Consider the following 20,859-nt stretch of genomic DNA (forward strand, 5'->3'; position numbering starts at 1 on the left):
TGATGATGAAAAATCAGGTGGTGGAGGAGTCGGCGGTGGCGAGTGGGTGAGTGTGCGTGGGGAGGAGGAAGGGTGTGAGTCTGGTTGCGGAGGGAGGGGGGGGGCAGCATAAATTGTGTTAGCTACTTCATTGAGAGACAATGGAGGACAAGATGTTGTGTGTAGTGTCACCCACGTGCTCCCTGCGCCACTATTGTCTGCTCCGCTTCCCTGGGAGAGAGGTGGAGGGAGGGGGAGGAGGAGGAGGAGGGCCAGAGACGGAGGGGTGAAAGGATGGAGGAGGAGGAGGAGGATGTGGGAGGAGGTGACTGCTGCCTGCGAGTGTGTGTGTGTGTGTGTGTGTCTGCACGCGCAAGTGCGTGCGTGCGTGCGTGCGTGTGGGGAGAAGCACAGACGGCTCGTGGTAATTTGATGTGTGTCCCCGGGGATGTTTGATGGATTAATGCTAAGCAGCTCCCTCTTCCAAAGCACCACCTGATCTTTGGGGGCTCGTGCCCCACATATAAAAGGCTGCAGTAGTGCTGAGCTCAGCTAGTCCAGCCGTCTCTCTCGCTCTTGCTCTCTCTCTCTCTCTCTCTCTCTCTCTCTCTCTCTCTCCGCCTGCCTCTGCCTCTCCCTCCTCTCCATCCTCCCTGTCCCCTCTCTCTCTCTCTCTCTCTCTCTCTCTCTCTCTCTCCGTCTCTCTCTGTACTGCACTTTCGCTACACTTCATCTTCCCCCTCTGGCTCTAAAACATCCCCGGGACGGGACTTTTGCAGCTCTTCTCTTCTCTTTTTTTAATCTACCTCTTTTGGCCTGTTACAACAAAAGGCCATCCAGGGAAACCTTGAGTGACTCTTTTTTTTGTATTTTATTTATTTTTTATTTTTTTATAGGACAATCTAGCATCATTTTTCGAATTTCATCCAAATATATATATATATATACATATATATATATATATTAAGAGAACCCAAACATGCCGCGATCCTTCCTGGTGAAGCAGCCGAAGGTTCATGACGTCTACCACCAGTACCAGCAGCACTGGGACGACCCGCGCTCGGTGACACATGCCATCGCAGAGTCGGCCACCAACCTGGCCGTGCGTCTGAGTGAGAACGGTGAGTCCACGTCCTTTCTAAACTTTCTGCACGTGCGCTTGCACACTCGCCGTCTCTGCTCCTCCGTACGTCCATCCGTCCATCATCCGGTCGGCCGGTCGGTCGGCAGCCTTCGCAATAACAAAAGCCTTTTGCTGTTGTGTCGCTGAACCCTAATCGCTCCCGGATGATGACCCCCTTGAAAATCCTTCTCAGCACCCCCCCCCCCCCCCCCCCCCACTCCTCCGGCAACCACACACACACACACACACACACACACACACACACACACACACACACACCATGCGTATTCCATCAGGACTTTTGTTTTCCAACTCGCAGGATGCTAAATAGTATTCAGGTCACGCCGGCTCAATCTGCTTAATACTCCAAACCAGATCACAGCATCATCAGCAGCAGCTACAGCAGCTACAGCTACAGCAGCAGCAGCAGCAGCAGCGTTTGGCTTTAATACTGTTGTGTACATGAATGATGAGATATACATGTATCCCCCCCACCCACCCACCACTCACACACACACACACGCAAACGTGCACGTGCACGTCGGTCTGACGCAAGCCTTTGTCAGATCCAACGGGAAGCAGAGAGCAGAAAGCAGATAGCCACATGGGAGCGTGTTGTCCTTAGACGGTGCGGTCGTCCTTGAGTCTCTCCTCTTATCATCATCCATCCGTCCACCAACCCCCACTGCACCCCCCCCGCCCCCCCCGACACCACCTCCGCCGCCGCCGTCGTCCATCATCTCTCCATCTCTCCCCCATCCGATCCTGCAGGATGTCAGATAGCCACGGGGGGTAGGATTGCAGCAACACAATCCATACGAGGAGCGGCGGCGGAGGTGATGGAACAGGGTTCTTAGAGGAGGGGGGGGAAGCTGGGGGGGTTAGGGAAGTGGGGGGGGGGGGTATTGACTGGAAAACACAGAGTGCTGCAGGTAATTCAATAAAGTGCAACGTGATCGTCGGCGCGGCGGCGGCAGACAGACAGTAAGGACAGACAGACAGACAGACAGACAGACAGACTGTGGGGTTTTCATCATCCACGGCTTTTTTTTTTTTTCCAAGACAATATGCTATGCGTGTGTGTGTGCTGGTCCGTGTGTGTGTGTGTGTGTGTGTGTGTGTGTGTGTGTGTGTGGGCTCTGAAAACATCCAAAGAAATGTGCGGCTTTGAGCCTCCCACCCACCCACCGGCAGCAGCATCACACATCTTGTGTTCGACTTGAATCGTTTGTCCCCCAGATTTAGGATGCCAGCTGTCTGCTTCCCTTTGTGTGGCACCGCAAGCGCGTGTGTGTGTGAGTGTGTGTGAGTGTGTATGAGAGCGGGGAGGGTGAATGGGCTCAATATACCATTGACTGCTGTCAAGATCAGACAACACCCCCCCAACCTACACACACACACACACACAGACACACACCCCGGGACCCCCTCCCTCTTTTTAGCCCCCCCCACTTTTTTTTTTTTTTGCCAAATCGCAGTCGCCCCACCTGTCACTCAACCTTCCTCCCACTACGCTCATGAATGAGAGAGAGAGAGAAAAAAAGAGAAAAAACAGCACAGATGGGGAATGATCTGATTAAAATGATTTAGTGATTGAGGGGATTTTGCCGCTTTGGTCTCTCTCACACACACACACACACACACACACACACACACACACACACACACTGGAAGGGCTCTGCTGTTTGTGCTGTGGCGAGGCAGCGACAGGTGGATCGATCCGGAGCCAAACTATCGCTGTGTGTTTGTCCGGCGCCAGAGTCAGCACATTGTGTTTGACTGCGACTCAGCCGCTTTCTCTTCTTTCTTTTTTTTTTCTTTTCCTTCCACCCTCCTTCTTCCGAGGGCACTTGTTGGAGCCATCGGATATATTGATTGGGGCAGAACTCGGCACTCATTAATATTTCATCCCCAAAAGCTTGCTGAACCTGGCACTTACAAATAGCTTCCTGCGTAGGTTCCGTATTGATTGAACGTTTGGGCCTGGAGAGCACTTTCCTTCAGAGGTTATTAAGATGTTCCATCCATTGATAAGATGAAAATCTCCTCCAACGAATGTATTTTTTTTCACCCCCCGCCTCTCCTCCAGGCTACATTCAGGATTACATCATCCCATCGGTGTTGCAGAGCACAAAGGAGTCCAGCCATGAGCCAACCGGGCTCTCCGCGGGGCCCCTGTGTTCCCCGGGCGGCAGTGCGGGCGAGGAGTTCTCCGACCACGACACGGAGGACCCGGACAGCCCGGCTTCCAGCGCTGCCGCCGAGTCGGACGCCAGCGGCGACCTGGAAACATGCGCCATCGATTCTTTCCTGCACTCGGACGGACGCTCCAGCTCCCACCGCCGCCGCCGGTTGCGGCAGCAGCAGCGGCGGCCCCGCAAAGCGAGCAGCCAGTCGGACAGCAGCAGCGGCGGCAGCGGCTCGGGGGCGGGCTCGGCCGACTGCAGCCCCGACGAGGGGAAGCCGCGGGGCCGCCACGCCTGCTCCGAGTGCGGCAAGTCCTACGCCACCTCGTCCAACCTGAGCCGACACAAGCAGACCCACCGCAGCCTGGACAGTCAGCAGGCCCGCAAGTGCCCCACCTGCCACAAAGTGTATGTGTCCATGCCGGCGCTGGCCATGCACATGCTGACCCACGACCTCAAGCACGAGTGCGAGGTGTGCGGCAAGGCCTTCAGCCGGCCGTGGCTGCTGCAGGGCCACATGAGGTCGCACACGGGCGAGAAGCCCTTCGCCTGCGCCCACTGCGGCAAGGCCTTCGCCGACCGCTCCAACCTGCGCGCCCACATGCAGACACACTCGGCCTTCAAGCACCACTCGTGCGAGCGCTGCCACAAGAGCTTCGCGCTCAAGTCCTACCTGAACAAGCACTACGAGTCGGCCTGCTTCAAGGGGCCCCACGAGGACGAGTGCAGCTCCGACGACTGAGGAAGCTCGTTTTTCTTCTTTTGATTGACTGATGTTTTTATCGGGTTGGGAACAACAAAGTCAGAGGGAAAACAAAAGAAACTTGGCGCTTCACTTCACTCAGGCCGCTGCCGTGCATGCATCATAATCCCCCCACCGCCTTTTGATGAGCAATAATCTCACTTTGACCTTTTCAGGAATTATGTAAAAAAAAAAAAAAAAATGTCAGTGTTGATCACAAATGTAAAGTATTTTATATTCTTCTTTTTTATAAATTAAATTGCAATAATTTACAGTGTTATTTTATATGCCAGCTAAATCCTAATTTACCTCAAACATTTCTTATTCTTTGTGATAATAATAATATTAATAATAATATTGATGATGATTGTGTATTTATTAATTTATTTAACTATTTATTTGCCAAATTTTAAAGATTATTTATTGATTTCTTTTTGTTGACGGATGGTGAATTTGACATTGTTTTATTAGAAATATTGGTCAATCTTGGATTTGTTTAAAACAAAAGCCAAAATATGTTGGAACACACCATTTCTCTGTCTGATCAATTTGGTGATGACAATAAAACTTACTGGAAATAAACCATGACTCTTGTTTCATAGAATTAAGCAGTAATTGATTGACTTCAATGGACAGCCAGTTTTGTTAGCAAGCCAGAAATGTTTTGAACTGTTCCTTTCTATAATTTAATTAGACATAAACCATATTCATTTTGGGAAATGTATAGAGTGTGAATAGTTTTCCTATCCCGCAACAACTTTTATTGCAAAACAAATCTAAATAGGTTGGAAGACAACCTGCGATATTCCATGATTGCATTGTTCAACGCCCAGTCATATCGAATTTTCCATCAATGCAGTTCTGTCCCTGTGCAGCAGAGGGCACCCTCTCATTCACGAGCGTTAACCTCCCATGACGGAGCACGTCGCCCTTGACACATGGTAAGTCTTGCTGAAAACGGCGGTCTTAGCAAGTTAAAACTCCACCAAACTGTGTGTGTGCAGCAGCAGCAGTCAGGCTCGCGTCCCTCCGTCTTCGCAACCTGCCATGTTGGGATATCACTCACTAGCGCATCACGGCGCAGCGCTGCACTGCGGCCTGACCACAGGATGTGATCTGGGTCAGGTGTCATGAGAACTGCGGCACTGGTCCAGACCAGACAGGGCTGAGTTGGTGGTGGAACCCCGGCCACCAAGCTCCCCTGGGAGAACAAGTATGTCACTAAAGAGACCGGAGACTGGATGTGGCTAAATTCAGAGCGAGGGGCCACCAGCAAAACAAACAATATTCATGTGTCTGCATGCTGGCTGTTTACATTTGCTCATTTTGCTGTTGTGACAAAAAAATAAGCCACAAACTGTCAGGCAGGTAGCAATGCTTAAAGATTTATGTGTGTGTGTGTGTGTGTGTGTGTGTGTGTGTGTGTGTGTGTGTGTGTGTTTATATACACATATGCATATATATGTATAATAAATATACATACATATCTATATATATATATATATACCTTTGACAGCTAGGATAGCCTCCAGCAGTTCTGAGTTCAGGAAGAAGTGGGTATTGAAATATATATAAATATCTATATATATCTACATCTATATATGATAGATATATATGTTATAGAATTTGTCATTATTTTTTAATAAAATGAAATGAGGGTAATCAATATTTCCACATAAATAATTAATTATTTTATTTTTCAATTTGATCTCTCAGTTGGAAAGAATTCAATCCAATCACCAATAAGCGACCATCGGAACAAATTGGGCTTCAGGCCCCAGACTCTGAGAAGAATAGCACCATCCTGCTCTCCTCGTACATGTCTGCGGATACCGACGTTGGGCTGCAGACAAAAGGGAGAAGGTCGACACCGCTCGCCAATCAGCGCGGAGGATGTGATCTGCCGCGTCCGCAGCGAGCGCGGCGACTTGGGGCCAAACGGATGAGTCTTTTTATAGCCTCCCTTATCAGGCGGCGAGCCGCGTCCCTTACATCGTGTCAGACAAGGTTTTACGGCCAACTTGTAGATTTCTCCGCTGCGATAAACTCTCCTGACCCCCCGCCCCGTCAGGTCCCAGGTGACTGTGGAGGAAGCCGACAGACGTGAGCCGGAGGGACGTCCAGCCCGGCCCGGTGCACATTAAAGGCAGCGGCGGGCTCCTCCAGAAGAATCATTGCGTGTGAGTTGACTTCCTGCAATGCATCTACTGGGAGGAGGGTGGACCGTGCGAATCCTCGGGGAGATGATGACAGACTGGTTCGTCAGCCCCAGGATCAGGGAACACCTGCCTCTTTGGGCTATTTGGGCTCATAAAGAGTGTTTATTTTAGCTCGGATGTTACCTTCAGCTGCTCTTGGGTGGAACATGATAACATGATTTGCTCCAATGATGATGACAGTTTTTTTATTGGCAGTTTGGGAGCAATCTTTGAGAGTCTTTTAATTTTTTAAAAAAAACAAAACACACAAAAAAAGCACGCAAACACTCATTTTGGCAGCCTTAAATGAAAAATGAATCAAGTTGAGTCACCATAAGCGAGTGGAGACTGTGTTCTGACGGACACACTATCCCACCTGTCCCCAGTGCTCAGCCTGTCGTGGGGGACCACTGAAAGACGATGAGTGTTTTTGGGTGGAACAAGAGCAGGAGAAGGTCGAGAGCGAAGGCCGGTGGGACCGCACCAGGGTCGAGTCTTATCTGAGGTCACGGCGAGGGTTAAATGAAAGTAAACACAGTTGCCGCTGAACTCGGGGAGGAGGAGCGTTTACAGTAGCTTCGCCTTCGTCTGCGTGACAAACACCTGCTCTTTACTTATTTACCAGAGAAGACGGATCACAGGGACGCCGGGTGGACTGCGAGTGACTGCGAGACAGACAATAAGGACTCCACAATAATAATAATAATGATAATAATAATAACAAAGTCACTGCGACTGTAAAAATTTCATTGAGGAACATTTTAAAAAGTAATCTTTTGTATCTTTTTAAACATATCTACTTCTTTAGTTTTTGTTTCACTGTCATTTAGAGGCATAACTTTTAATTGACTTACACTGGAGACAGAATTTTGCATCAATCCCAAAGTGGTGCATTTAAAAAGATTGTTAAATAATTCGATTTATTATTTCATCAATTTTAACAAAATCTGAAAATTCATTTTAGATTTCAGACAGAAACCCACACATGAAATTATATTGAAGTCACATTTGTGACTTTAAATCACACATTCACATAGGTCCTTATCTTATTTTTTCAATTTAAAGTAAAACTGGTCACAACAGGTAAAAAAAAGAAAGTTGTCGGTGGAAGATAGTTGTTCCAGGAAAAGAAAAAAATTGCATCAGACACGTAGTTTCTGTAAACACACACACACACACACACACACACACACACACACACACACACATGCACGCACGCAGGGATAAGTTATGGCTGCAGCAGCGTGCAGCTGGCTGTTAGGAGGAGACACTTTTCTCTCCAGTGCAGCTGTTTCCGATGAGTCAAGTTATCTGAGTGCAGCTTTTCCCAGCAGACGAGGAGCGCTCCTCCGCTCCTCCGCTCCTCCGCTCGCCGTCTCCACGCTGAGTGTGTGCGAGAGGGGCAGTGCGCTCTCTGCATGCGTTTCCGAAAACGTGCAGCGTCTTGACTTTTTCTGGCATTGCTTGTAGTCAGGGAAGGGATCTGCTTATTTTCCGCGCTCGTCACGTGTGGTTCAAATTAAGCAGCGCCACGTCGGGTGCGTTATTATGGAGGTCAGATATCAAAAGTGAAAACTCAAGTCAAGACGATTCTGCAAAAGAATTATCTTTGCAAATCGTATATGAATTATCATTCAAAGCATTTGTTACAATGACATATTGCCTATAGGTGTAGAAACGTTGGATGATTGTAAATGATCTGTTTTTCATTCTATCGCTACATGTTAAATGAAGCTTCCGGAGCTTTTGCACCTTTAACTTCAAGCTGTTGGTGTTGAGTGGTGTTGGTGTGCTGAGCCCCTCGGTGACGCCACAACCTGCAGTCACTGCCATAAAAATATGGAGGCTAAAGGTACTTTGGCTCTTAAGGTACTTTAGAGGAGCGAGTGTGTCAGTAATGCACACACATAGTAAAGGATGAAAAGAAGATGAACACACGACATGGAAGTGTTCCTTAGGTACTATTAGCTGGTACAAGGAGACTAATGAGTTGCTGCATGGGGGGAGTAGCAACATGTTTACCACGAGTGCCCATGTGTTCTTACCAATACCAAATCCTGCATCAATCTTTCAGTCTGATCTTTAATGTTACTGTACACAGCATGTCAGACCGAAATCAACCAATTCTATTAAGAATTGGCACTCATTTTGCCAGTTGTGAAAGAGTTTTAGTGTTTTGTTTTTTTAATGAGGAAAATATGCAGAAACCAACATATATTTGTCATTTGACAATACCTACTTCCCAACACGCAGCGCTCCCTCATCGGCCCCGACCAGCGACCCTCCCACCTCACACACTTCATTAACGCCCCGACCACCTCAACAGGCATTTAATGGCATTCCTTTAGGTTGGTGCAGGGGGGTAAAAGGAGGGTTTGGTGGATTTGGGGGGTCGGAGGGGGTGTGTGGTGTGGGCCCCGAGTATTTACGGTTCCAAACTGTGTCGAGGAGGGTGGTGTTGGAGGGGGGCGGGGGTGGGGGTGGGGCAGCGGGGTCGTGTTGCGTGCTAAAACACTGTGGTGCCCCGCTTTATGAGTGGAACCAGGTTCGGCACAGGTCGCCGTTGTTGGTGCAGCTGAGCCGGGGTCCAGGGGCCGACGGCGGCCCGGTTTGATGTGTCGAGGGGTTGTGTTTGTAAAAACACACCCTTTGATGACACCCTGGCCGCGGCACGGCCGGGCCCCTCCCCTTCCAGCAGCGCTGGTCAATCTGGAAGCCATTTGGCTGCTCCACGCGGAGAAAGTTCAGGCCTGATCACCTCCAGCATCTGCTGAGTGTTTATTTACCCGCAGCACTTAACCCATTAGACAAACTGAAACGGGGCAACTGTCGGGGCCACCGAACACATCGGCCCTCCGAGGACACGAGTCACACCTACACATTGTCCACGGCTGCTTGGCGCAATAATCACAGCAGTGATCACGTTGAATAATTTAAAAATATCACTGTCAGCTCTGTCCATGCTGTGTTTCTTCAGTTGCTCTGTTTATTCCTGTGCACTTATACCGCGAATGAAGCCAGTTCACTGCCTCCGCTGTAAACAAGCACAAACATTTTGCACCCACAACTGCGCCTTTTCTGTTTCTGCTGCAATCAGCTCCAACTGAGTTGTCACCGTGAAACAATCACACTGGCTTTGACAGAGTTGATTGTGTTTTCTTAAAGGCCAATTGACCAATTTCAAACATTTAGAGGCCCCAAATGAAGCAAAATTCACTCCAGTGTTTCTTTTCTCGCAGTATTCTGTGAGTTTATTGCCTTGCTCCACAAATGATCTCTGTGTGATGTCACAAAGGGGACGTATCTATCGCTGATGCCTCTTCCAGGTTAGTGACGACACCCAACCACGAGGTTATACTTCAGCCCTCTGACATTTTTTCTGTACAAGTATGTGGAAGAAAAACAACACACTTGAAGCATCTTTGCTAGCAGGTAGCTAAAACTACGTTTGAGTTACTGCCTTAGCTACATATTAATATATCACTGAATAAATGTTCAATTAAACCAAATTGTGCGACCTTTCAGTCGACTGTTGTGACACCAAAGCGTGGGGACACTTTGGCTTCACTGGCACAACTGGTGCAGACTGCTGGGAAGGAAATTCCAAAGTGCTGACCTCCACAAGACGTCTGCGAGGCTCCGAGTCACCACAGACCCCTTGACACCCTCAGCCATACCTCACCATAAACCCTCCCAGTCTGCCTCCGATTTTATCCTCACGGTGCACACAGCCTTGCCAAAGCACAACTCAACATGTCAGACCTTCATGTGCTGCGGAACCATGGATTCAGCTGCATCAAAACTAAAGACACTGTTAAACTGTTAAGGCTGCCAAACAAACCACCGAGTGCTGCGAGGAAATGCTGGGAGTGGAATCCTGAAAACCTCAGACGTAGTGTTTTTAATAGGAAAAGGGTTGAGTGTCAGAGAAAACACGGTTTGATGAGCATTACAGTATTATTTCTCATCGGTCACAAGGGAGGATTTACAAGGGAGTCATTGATGATTCAGACATTTGTTCTCAGTTTAGCCAATCAAGACAGTGCACAGCATGCTGAGGCTTCAGATAACTGAGAGTTGTTTTCTTGCAAAGTTGGTGTCTGTCCCAGTGTTCACCATTTGAGTTAGTAGAAGTCAAATATTTCAAATTGGGCAACATTTGGGCAACATTGGGCAACTAAACACTCATGTGTGTGAGAGCCCAGGCTGCGAGGCTGCGTGCACAGTCCACTCAGTGATGTGATTACTGCTGCTGCTGCAGTGAAGAGGCAGCTCCAAATGATTCACTGCTATTGCATGAGGGGGGCCCATGTTCAGACAAGGTAAAGCACTGCTGCACGAGTTCTTCTTCTCTTGCTGAAAAACAAAAAACCAAAAAAACAACCTTTAGGCTAATTTTGTGTCCTATACTTGGAGCTTAAAGCCATAGTTGGCAAAATTACAATTAGACTCCTGTTATTTTTTTTAATCTAACATTTAGTTAATTAACACTTCAGCCAACAAAAAAATATTAAAGTAGATGCAGTTCCCCATTCAAAGGGCCCAAACTACACAGATGTTTCAGATCTTTACTCTTAATCCTAGACGAGAGTCCTATCCTAAAGAGTGACGATCCAACCAACTTTACCCAGATAGACCTTCAGAATACAGCATATTTAGCCATCTGTTTGCAGCCTCCAACAAAACACTCAGTCTTAGCTTCTTGCTAAAAAACCAACGCCTGTTGGACCATAAAGTGTTTAAGTAGTGACAAAAATAAGGTGGCTGTGAGGCCTCAGACGGCAGAACAGAGACCTGGCTGAGGAATGCTTTCGGCAACCTGAGGCAGGTATCATTGCCCATGGTGACATCACAAAGAGATTATTTACAGTGTGTGTCTTTTAGCACCTATTTTCTGAAAAGCAGAGTAAGCCAGAGAAGTAAAATGATGGAGTTATCTTTTCTGGGGATTTCACCAACAGACTGGAGACACAGGGTATTATTAGGAAGTGAAATTTTCCGCAAAAAGTGACCTTTCCTAAAAAAAACTTTGTCATCCAGCCACTCGATGAACTTTTCCACCAAGGCCAAACTTTTCCAAATGTCAACCTGACACTTGAGCATAATGCCTGCCAGTGTTTGCCTCTTTGTGTTCCCCCGCTCATTAAATTTAGAAAAGAAAAAAAAAAAGCCTGCCTGTGTGTCATTTGGTGAGGGTGATCCCCAAGTGTCCGCAACCTTGGCAGATAAGTTAGACTTTTTAGGACCAAGACATTTGGGGAGGATGGTGGCTCCATATGTGTGTTGTGCTCCACCCCTCTCTCCTCTTGCTCTCAGCTCAGCTGCTACTGTGGCTGTTATAAGAGCGCCTCCCTGATACCGACACCGTCACACTGGAGCAACAACGTCTGTGGGGGGAAGAAGCGACTCACCCAACCGTGGATTAGTCAACAAAAAAGGACTGAGAGCGACTTTTACGCGGGACTCCAGTGTGCATGCTCTCCGCTTGAAAGAAACAACAACAACAACAACAACATCAACGACAACACGGGACAGGATGGCTTTCACCATGCTGAGGCCGGTGTCCACGCATCCTTTCTCTTACCCGGCCGACCTGACCTTGATGTCTGACGACGAGGAGGGGAACCGCAGCGAGAGCGACGGCAGCACCGACCTGGGCTACGGCTGCTGCGGAGCCGCCGCAGGGGGCGGTGACGGCTGCAGGCGGGAGTCCGGCGGCGGAGGAGGCGGCGGCGGCGTGGTGCGTCAGCGGAACGCCGCCAACGCCCGGGAGCGCTACCGGACCCAGAACGTCAACACGGCCTTCACGGCGCTGAGGACGCTCATCCCCACGGAGCCCGTGGACAGGAAGCTGTCCAAGATCGAGACGCTGCGCCTGGCGTCCAGCTACATCTCGCACCTGGCCAACGTGCTGGTGGTGGGCGACGGCCGGGAGGACGGCCAGCCGTGTCTCAGCGCCGTGTACGCGGAGGTGAAGGGAGGCGGCAAACAGCCGCGGACTATCTGCACCTTCTGCCTCAGCAACCAGCGCAAAGGGGTAAAGAAAGAAAAAAAAAAGAAAAAAAAATCATCCGCGAAAGAAAATTGGCATCTATTTAAATGAACGTAACTTTTCCTCCCTTCTTTTAGGAGCTCATTCATAATTGTGATCCCCCACAGACTCGTGTCGAGCCAGTTAGCGGGATTTCTTTTTAGACTTGAGACCAGAGGTGGCAAGAGTATTCGCATTCAATAGCTACTTAAGTAAAAGTAGTGTAAAAAATATTCTGGTAAAAGTACTAATCCAACTCCTTTACACAAGTAAAAGTACGGCTTCTGAAATATACTTCAGTGCAAAGTTAAAATGAATGTTTTATTTTGCAATCAATGAAACAACACATTCTTCATAATGTTGCAAAAATGAAAACGCTTTGGCACTGTCAATGCTATATATTTTTCTCTTTTTCACCTGCCAAAACTGCCAAACCAACCAAACTGTAATCACGAATAGCTATCACCAGTGAGTCATTATTAGATTTTTACACTTTTAATAGCTATGCCCAATGTTATTTCTCGACGTCTTTATTTTTCTCTGCACTGAAGAGTGACCCAAAAGCTGAGATGCTTTAAAAATAATCTCCCTCTAAAATATGATATCCTTTTATATTGAATTTCACAACAGCATAGTTCAAATTGTTTCTCTTTATGCAACAACACATATTGATAAGTTAATTACTTTGAACAGAAGTTGTATATTTTAAATACAAATGTAACCAGTATGTTTGTGTATTCAGTAAAAGTAAAAAGTCAGTAAAATGAAGATAACGGAAAAATCAACCTAAGTACAGTCAGTATTTGTACTTCGTTACTTCCCACCTCTGCTTTAGAGATCACTAAATCTGCAGGCACAACCCACAGCTGAGGACGCAGAGTGCCTTGGCGACAGCTGCTGGAAAAAATATTTGGGTTTCATCTGAAAAGCTGAAGAAGGAAAAGAAGAGTCAATTTAGCAGTTATTCATTTTGTTTGCTGGAGTGTGTACTGTTTACTGCTTGGGTTGCTGAATCCAAATATCAAAACTGACATGAGAGGTGTGGACAAGATACCAGTCCAATATAAAATTGGTTCATTCTAATTCATCACTGTGAATGTTTAGGCAGTCTTTATTTTGCATGGCATTGCAATCATTTTAGCCATCAAAATGAAAGGCAATTTTGATTTCCATAAACAAATTTCTTATCTTTTTTTTTTTTTTTTTAAACATCTGAATGTTACCAGTAACTGCATTTTCCCAACAACTCATCAGCACAAATTGGAGGATAATTTGTTCAGCTGTGGAGGTCCTGTAACACTGTGGAGTCCCCAGTGTAAAAGACCGTTTCAGTCCGTCTTGGCACTCAAAAGTCTGTGCTGGGATTTAGTTTATTTATAGCAGCCATATCATTCAGTTCATGCACATATCCTTTAAAGGAAGCTGTACCTTATTTTCATTCTGCACAGCAATGTCGTCGCTGAGAAGCTCTGCTCCAAACCACCTGAACTAAATATCAGGTATTCTCAAAAGCCCTCGCTGACGATGCTGGAACTGACAGCCACTGCCATTTCTTCCTCCCTTTTCAGGCGAAAGACAGACGAGACTGCGTGAAAATGCACGGAGGCAACGCGAGGCTAAGTCGGCGATGACTCGGAGCAGGACGGGAGCTCCTCAGGTCAGACTGCCGTGGGCCACCGTTTAAGCATCTCAGCACCGCAGCAGTTGTTCCAGCAAGACTCAGACTTTTTCAGCGGAGTTTGGCTCAACAGTCTCTTGGCCAGAAGGTGTCATACCTTAGGGTGAATCCATTGTGTATGTCACTGTGTGCTCATGTCACAGGAGAATGTTTTCAATCAAGAAAATACGAGCAATTGTTCCCCGTGGTCTGGGGCCTGCCTTATTTATGGACACATGAAGGAACTTTTGAAAATGACCTCCAAACATCGTTCATTGGAAGATGTCTTTTCCTCTGAGTCAGTATTTTTTTTTGTTTCTGATGAAAAGTCAGCCAAGAAAAAAAAGATATGATCAGAACCAGCACAACTCATTCAGACCAAGCACAATCAAGGGTTTTGGTTGAAAAAGTTGATGAATTTATGAAGTGTCAAAAAAAGTTTGTTTTGTTTTTTGGCTTTCATCAAACTCTGTTGTTTTTCCTAAATTTGTGAAATTATTCCTAACATACATCACTGTCTACGTGACAGACTGATCAATCAGAGACAGGGATGTTTTGGGGGTTGTCCGTCCAGATACACTGCTCTGGATACAGGAACGATTTGACAAACGTTTGTCAAACTAAAACTCAAGACTTCTGGAAGGTGAACTTGAGAACAAAATGAATGAAAAATGCCGACAGCAGAGCGAGACATCAGTGCACCCCATCCTCCCAAGTCTGCGCTTTGTGCAACGGGACATATTGGACACTATTGTGTTTGATTTTTCATTACATGTTGTAATCTACATTGAAATTAAATTTATTTTTTACAAACATGCATCTCCTGATTTTTTTTTGTTTTTTTTTTTAAAAAAAGCTTTATTCACGCAGACAGTTTTTTTGTTTTTAATCTGCTCTTCTTTTTTTTTTTGAAAATATGAATTTACTGTTTAACCACAAAAGAAAAATAAGTGTGTCATTAGTTTTGTGAATACAATGAATGAACTTTTTGCAAATGACCATTCAGTTTAGCCTAAAGCAAGACAAAGGAACACATTTTCTTCATAGTTTTGGTTCACGATTATCTAATGGCCACTCCCTTCATGTGAGGTTATTCAAGAGGAATTGGAAAATTAACTTTTGAATTTCTGACTCATGCAGATTGATTTGAATCTTTCTTACCAAGGTCTTAACACACTGCATTAACTCAATATCACAGTAATATTTCATTCATTGAGGCTGTTTCCTGTTGAACTTCAAACCATCCAGTAAGTGTGTGGAACAACAGAAATTTCAGATTTTGTAATCTCCAAATTTAGACAAATGAAAAAAATTATCTAGTCGCCCTGTGTAAAGGTGTATTAAAAATGTTTTTGAGCCTTTAACATCACAGATACAGTTTTCTTACTTTGCATTGCGAACACCCAGTAGAAACTCTTATTATTTCCTTCTTTGTACCTGAATTTTAGTGTTTTTTTTTCCCATGAATTGAAAGTTCCCTTTGATTTAGGGAAACCGGGACGAAAGGAAAAACCCACTTAACTTAACTGGCATCATCTGCCTTTAACTCCTCAGGAGAGGAAACCTACACGGGGATTTCCAGTGAAGGCTCACGTTTTTCTTTGAGTTATGCCAAAGAATCTCTCCAGAGGAAGCAATCAATCTCCTCTCCAGCGGTGTCCCTCAGAAAATGTTTCATTCCAGCTCTTTCTAAAAAACCCCGTCAGGGTGGTAGGTGCCTGTTAGGCATTCATCAGAGTTAACCCTGGGAAAAACGTAAAGGCAAAACAGGAAAGACACAAATTAGTGTTTGTTGGATCCATTGTGGTGACGCATGATTACTCATGGGGACCATCAACGGTTGCTGCACATTACTGGAGCCTTGCCAACAGGACCAGCTATGTGCAGGAAGAAGCAGAGTCTCAAGTTTGGTGTTGGAGCTGAAAAACACCTCTTTAAAAATACATTTGTAGGTGCACGCCCTTGTCACAAGCACAGGGCCCTGATTGCAGCTGATCGCGAAGCCGCTTTCGCTCTGCTCTCGTGAATAGGTCTGTCTTTAAAAATCCTGGATATTTAGGACAGGTATCCGGGAAAATGCAAAAATTCTGCGGCTGGTCTTTGCCATGGGTCTACTTGGGTAGTAAATCTCCCTGGCTGTGGCCACATGTGGTGCTGATCAGTCACAGCTAATATCACCTCGCACCCTGTGTCCAGACAAACACAGCTGCCGATGAACTGAAGTTATACATCACAGCGAGAGAGCAGCGGAATGTGACGTGTGAGAATCACAGAGATTGTGAGAAAGCCAACATTTCATTTGAGGCAACAAATGTCTGCGTTCAAATATTTTTCTTGCATAACCTCTCAACTCACGAATATTGGAAAGTGAAAAACATACAAAAGGCTCATGATAACGGGACTTTCCTTCTAAATCGAGTTAAAGTACTCTTTTATCTCTGTGATTTCTTGCAAAAAAGGAAGGTAAAACACAATTTCATATATTTGGGGAGCTTGTTAAGTTAATTTTTTTCCATTGAGTGATTAATATTACGTTTACACCTGTAAATTACTGTTGATGCTCATGTCAGGAGGTTGTGAGTGTTATAAAACTCGGAGCCTGGGTGACCCAGTTAGCCCGTTCCAATCCATATTTATTTATTTATTTATTTATTTATTTAATTAATTAAATAATTAATTAATTAATTAAATCATTCTTCCACGTGCTTCTACATGTTTCACCTCTGCCCAGAAGACAAAATGCTTCTTAATCACTTGATCACATTATTAAAAACTCAACCACTACATTTCCATTAACTGTAGTCATGTACCATAACACAGGAATTCTAGGACTAGAATGAATGTTTCAAATAAACCCCAAAGTCATATCTGGAGGTCCTTTTAAAGGAGGTTATTGGGCTCAAACCGCAACTCGAATAGCTGCACACTTGCTTAAAGCAACCCAAACCTCCAATTTCTGTCCACCTGTCAGCGCTAAAGCCTAATTAGAAGCTGCTGCCAGAGCCCCGAGGCCCCAGCAGAGCCTTGCTGGATGGCTCCCAGAGGCTCCCCCCAGGCAGGAAGATGTCATAGAGACACAGGAAGGAAAAGGCCTGAGTTTTTGACCCTGCCGAGGCCCTCCCCACGGGGCCCTGGGCTCTGGGTCGGTGCCAGTTTAGACATGGCCAGATGGTTGTCCGCGCTCAGCTGATGCTCGTTTCAAGTCCTGGGTGGGGAGAAAAAAAGAATGGCCGAACCAACCTCTGTGTCACGGTGCCGTGTCACAACTTGGACTGTACAACAGACTTTTTGTTTGCAACATATGCTGGGTTCGAGCTACCACATAATGGTAACTAATGTAAATGGGCCTTCAAGGATGGGAAATTCTGGTGCTGAAGTGAACATGAGACTAAATGAAATATACCAATGTCCAAAAAAAATTGTGTTTTCATTTAATTATATGCTCGTTTTTAAATAATTGTTTACAATTCATTATATTTGAATTGTAAATATATAATTGTAATATAAATGTAATTTAATATATGTATGGTATGTATGTAATATAAATATTGTATATATTCATACATTCATCATATGCAAAGGTCGACAGCACACCTGACTTACACCTGACACCTGACTGTAATACTTCCTGGCCCAGAATCGCAATAGTGTGCTTGACCATGGTTAGATAGATAGATAGATAGATAGATGCCGGTGCATAACAAAAATATTTTTTTAGAACATCATTTAAAATACTGTGTTAAGATAGATAACCACATTGTGTTTCTGACACTTTTTCTAACCTATCAACCACCATTTTGGACATCATTTTGAGATAGAAAAACTGCACAGTGTTGGATTTTTTATGGTGTCAAAATCCTTTAGATACACCAGAGAAACAATAATCGTTACAGTATGGAGCAAACCACTCAGACCGCTCTCACAGGCAACTCAGTGATATCCCTGAGCAGGACAGTGTTAGGTTTCATCTGAACATAAATTAACGTGTCATTTCCTCAGCGGCACTTTTCCGATCTTCATCCCCATCTGGTAAGCATTAGAGGAGGACACCACGGGGCAAATAGGAAGGGCTAAGATTACGATTCGGTTCGCCTGCACCAGACTCAGCGCTGGACCGACCTTTGCGGCGCCGTATCTCACCTACGCTGACAGCGTTCATGGCCTCGCTGTCTCTCGGTCAACCCTAGCGGAGAAGGGCGATCGCAGTTGGACATGCTCCGCGGGCTCTTTCATGGGACGGCGAGCTTGGATCCACTGCTTCCGATTTTTATGATTGTTTTCCACCGATGGGTGGAGTGGGAGAGTAGGGAAGCAACCCAATCCTATGCAGCAGCCAACAAGCACTCACTGAGCCAAACACAGTAGTGTGTGTGTGTGTGTGTGTGTGTGTGTGTGTGTGTGTTTGCAGAATAACTATATGTTCACTTGCATTTTTTTCATTTCCTGGAACTACTATCTTCATCATCAGTTTTATTTTAAACTGAGGGTGTAAAATAAACATGTATGTGAATGTGTGATTTAACAGAGAAGAGTTTCTATTGCAAGCACTTTCTATGTCAGTATTGACCTGTAAAATTAAGCTTGATGACAACCGTAAATATTGTCAAAATCCAAAATCCAGACATCTCAGATATATCTTTCAATTGATTTCAATCTCCATTAATAAGTAAAACAACTATTGTGATGGCTTTTAGTTAACAAGTGTCTGCTGCAATACTGTTCATTAAGATTGTGGAACTTTGCACATATTCCATTCCCTAACTAGTCCATGTGTCCATCCATCATTCCATTTTGACTTCAACATTTCCAGTTATCTGAGGTTAAAGGTGGAGTACACCCTCGAAAAGTCTCCATTTCATGAAATCATTGTAAGAGACCAAAGTACCCAGAGAGTGAGGACATTTGTGCCACTTGAGATCTCATGACAAACGTGCCATTTTTGTAAAACATCCAACACGTAACCTTTAAGTTGGGGTAGGAAAAGGAACCGTCTCCGCCTGCTGATGTCTATAGGATTGTGTGCAGACGTGTGTTCTGCCGAGCCGACGGTGTTGACGGACACCCGGGACTATTGTTTCCCTCCCGACATGCAGTGGGAGGAAGTGCTGGAATGACCTGAGACATTAGTGCAGACAATATCTGGGGAGGGTTGTGATTGCTCACCGCTTGGCTCCAACTCCAAGGTCTTGCCTCGGTCCTCGGTCGGGGCGGTGGTCCTTAATGCAGGGGTCAAAGGTGACTAATCTGAAGCCCGATTTCACCCTCTTTCAAAATAATGTTATGGCATGCCTTGACTGACAGCTCTGGCGAAGGAAACTGGCAAACTTCCACAGTGGCTATTATCCACTAACAAAATAAAAGTGTTGTTTTTATTTTATATGGCTTTCCAAGTAAAAGACACTGAAAAGTGACATGCAAGGGCTCTAATGACTCACCCCCACTGTATCTCTCTCTCGCCCATACAAAGATTTTTTTTTTTAGATGGAGAACGTTTTCCACTTCCATTTTTCCACCATATAATTACAACGGTCTGTGAACTTCCCTTCAACCCCTGAGGTTTTTACAGCGCAATCATAGCTAGGTTGTCTTTGGAGATTTTTAAGAGATAACTGTCTCTTGTGCCAAGAAAGCATACGCACACAGCGACATCTATTAAGTTGTTGTGACAATGCTGGGGAAAGTTTGTCCTCAGCATTGTCACAACTAAGGAAGCCTGGGGATCTGCATTTTAACATGAAGACATGAAGATTGATCTTTGGGCCAATAAATGCAATTGTTTGCTACTTGGGACCTCCTGTAAAAGAGACAGATGAATAGGAGGCATGGCCCGATGTGTCTCTGAAAACTTTGAACCAGTTTCAACACGGAGAGCAATTGTTTAGAGGATATCCTCAATCAAGGCCCTTTAACGCACAATGAACAGTCTCCCTGTCAGAAACCTGCCCCCCCACACTTTAACCTTCTCGACCTGCCCACTGTCTGGTGATGAGGAATGAGTGTGGCTGGCTTCCGCTTCAAGCACAACGCCAACAGTGACACCCACACTGTGTCTCTCATTGAGCGATGCCTGGTGAAGGCTCTGCCTTTTAAAACCATTAACTCTGCGGTATTTTTTTTATTTTACTTTTTTTTTTATTATTATTATTTTTTTACGTTTTATTTATTTGCAAACATTTGCATTCATGCTTGCCAGTGGAGCTGATTGAGCGTGAATCATTCTTTCAGTAATAATTCCAATTGAAGCTCAGGAGGTGGCATGGCCCACTTTCATTTACCTGATACTTCAATTTTCTTATGTTTTGAAGAAGAAAATGAGACAACACTAGAATCCCTCAAAGATGACTGCATCTGGGCTGACATCAAGGAGCGACCTGAGCAGCTGTGTTGGTTGCACAATATGCATACACCTATAACTGACGCTGACACAAGCAAATCAATTTAAAAAAGAAAAACACATTGGTTTGTTTCCTCACACTTTTTTCCCGAGGTTTTTCATCCACTTCTCAGTCGTGCTGTTCATCCTATAATGCATGACCACAAAAGATGAGACATTGCTGGAAAGGGAAAGGAACAATATTTCTAAACGCATAAGCTTCAACCCAAAGATCAGGCCAAAAACAGTCACAGTGATCAACTGCACACAACGTTCCAAACTTTAAAACTAAAAAGCATATATTTTCTTAAAACAAAAAGAACAAAACAAAACAAAAAAAACCGTAAATTTTGTAAGATGATTGGTGGGTTGTATTGGTTTTGGTTTTATTAGGTTGCTCGTGTCTATCCATAACTTACGTCAGTGCTTTGTCCATTCTAATGTCTAGACTGCAGTTCCTTGTGTATGAATTCAAATGTTGGGGCGCCACCTTTTGGAGTGATTTAATTTTTTTTCCACTGAAGAATTTATAACGCCAAAAGCAATGCCTCCTTAAAAAAAAAAGAAGTG

At 45.3% G+C, this 20,859-nt stretch overlaps 2 protein-coding genes across 2 annotated transcripts; both read left to right on the top strand.

The window, feature by feature from the left end:
- Positions 1-544: 544 nt before the first annotated feature.
- LOC142887262 (uncharacterized) lies at positions 545-4,612 on the top strand. The gene is made up of 2 exons (XM_076024766.1): positions 545-1,100; positions 3,192-4,612. The coding sequence occupies exons 1-2, from the start codon at positions 959-961 to the stop codon at positions 4,028-4,030; spliced, it is 981 nt and encodes a 326-aa protein (XP_075880881.1). The 5' UTR covers positions 545-958; the 3' UTR covers positions 4,031-4,612.
- Positions 4,613-11,569: 6,957 nt separating this feature from the next.
- LOC142887231 (transcription factor 15-like) lies at positions 11,570-14,746 on the top strand. Its single transcript, XM_076024714.1, has 2 exons — positions 11,570-12,265; positions 13,828-14,746. The coding sequence occupies exons 1-2, from the start codon at positions 11,765-11,767 to the stop codon at positions 13,888-13,890; spliced, it is 564 nt and encodes a 187-aa protein (XP_075880829.1). The 5' UTR covers positions 11,570-11,764; the 3' UTR covers positions 13,891-14,746.
- Positions 14,747-20,859: the final 6,113 nt, after the last annotated feature.

This window comes from Nelusetta ayraudi, unplaced genomic scaffold, assembly GCF_046127955.1.
Source record: "Nelusetta ayraudi isolate G7.1 ecotype Tasmania unplaced genomic scaffold, CSIRO-AGI_Nayr_v1 ptg000017l, whole genome shotgun sequence".
In the NCBI taxonomy this organism is placed as follows: Eukaryota; Metazoa; Chordata; class Actinopteri; order Tetraodontiformes; family Monacanthidae; genus Nelusetta; species Nelusetta ayraudi.

Excerpts from the sequence above, each read along its gene's own strand:
- LOC142887262 (XM_076024766.1), top strand. The coding sequence starts at position 959 with ATGCCGCGATCCTTCCTGGTGAAGCAGCCGAAGGTTCATGACGTCTAC. Across the intron at positions 1,101-3,191 it reads CGTGCGTCTGAGTGAGAACG|GCTACATTCAGGATTACATC; the intron begins GTGAGTCCACGT and ends CCTCTCCTCCAG.
- LOC142887231 (XM_076024714.1), top strand. The coding sequence starts at position 11,765 with ATGGCTTTCACCATGCTGAGGCCGGTGTCCACGCATCCTTTCTCTTAC. Across the intron at positions 12,266-13,827 it reads TCAGCAACCAGCGCAAAGGG|GCGAAAGACAGACGAGACTG; the intron begins GTAAAGAAAGAA and ends CTCCCTTTTCAG.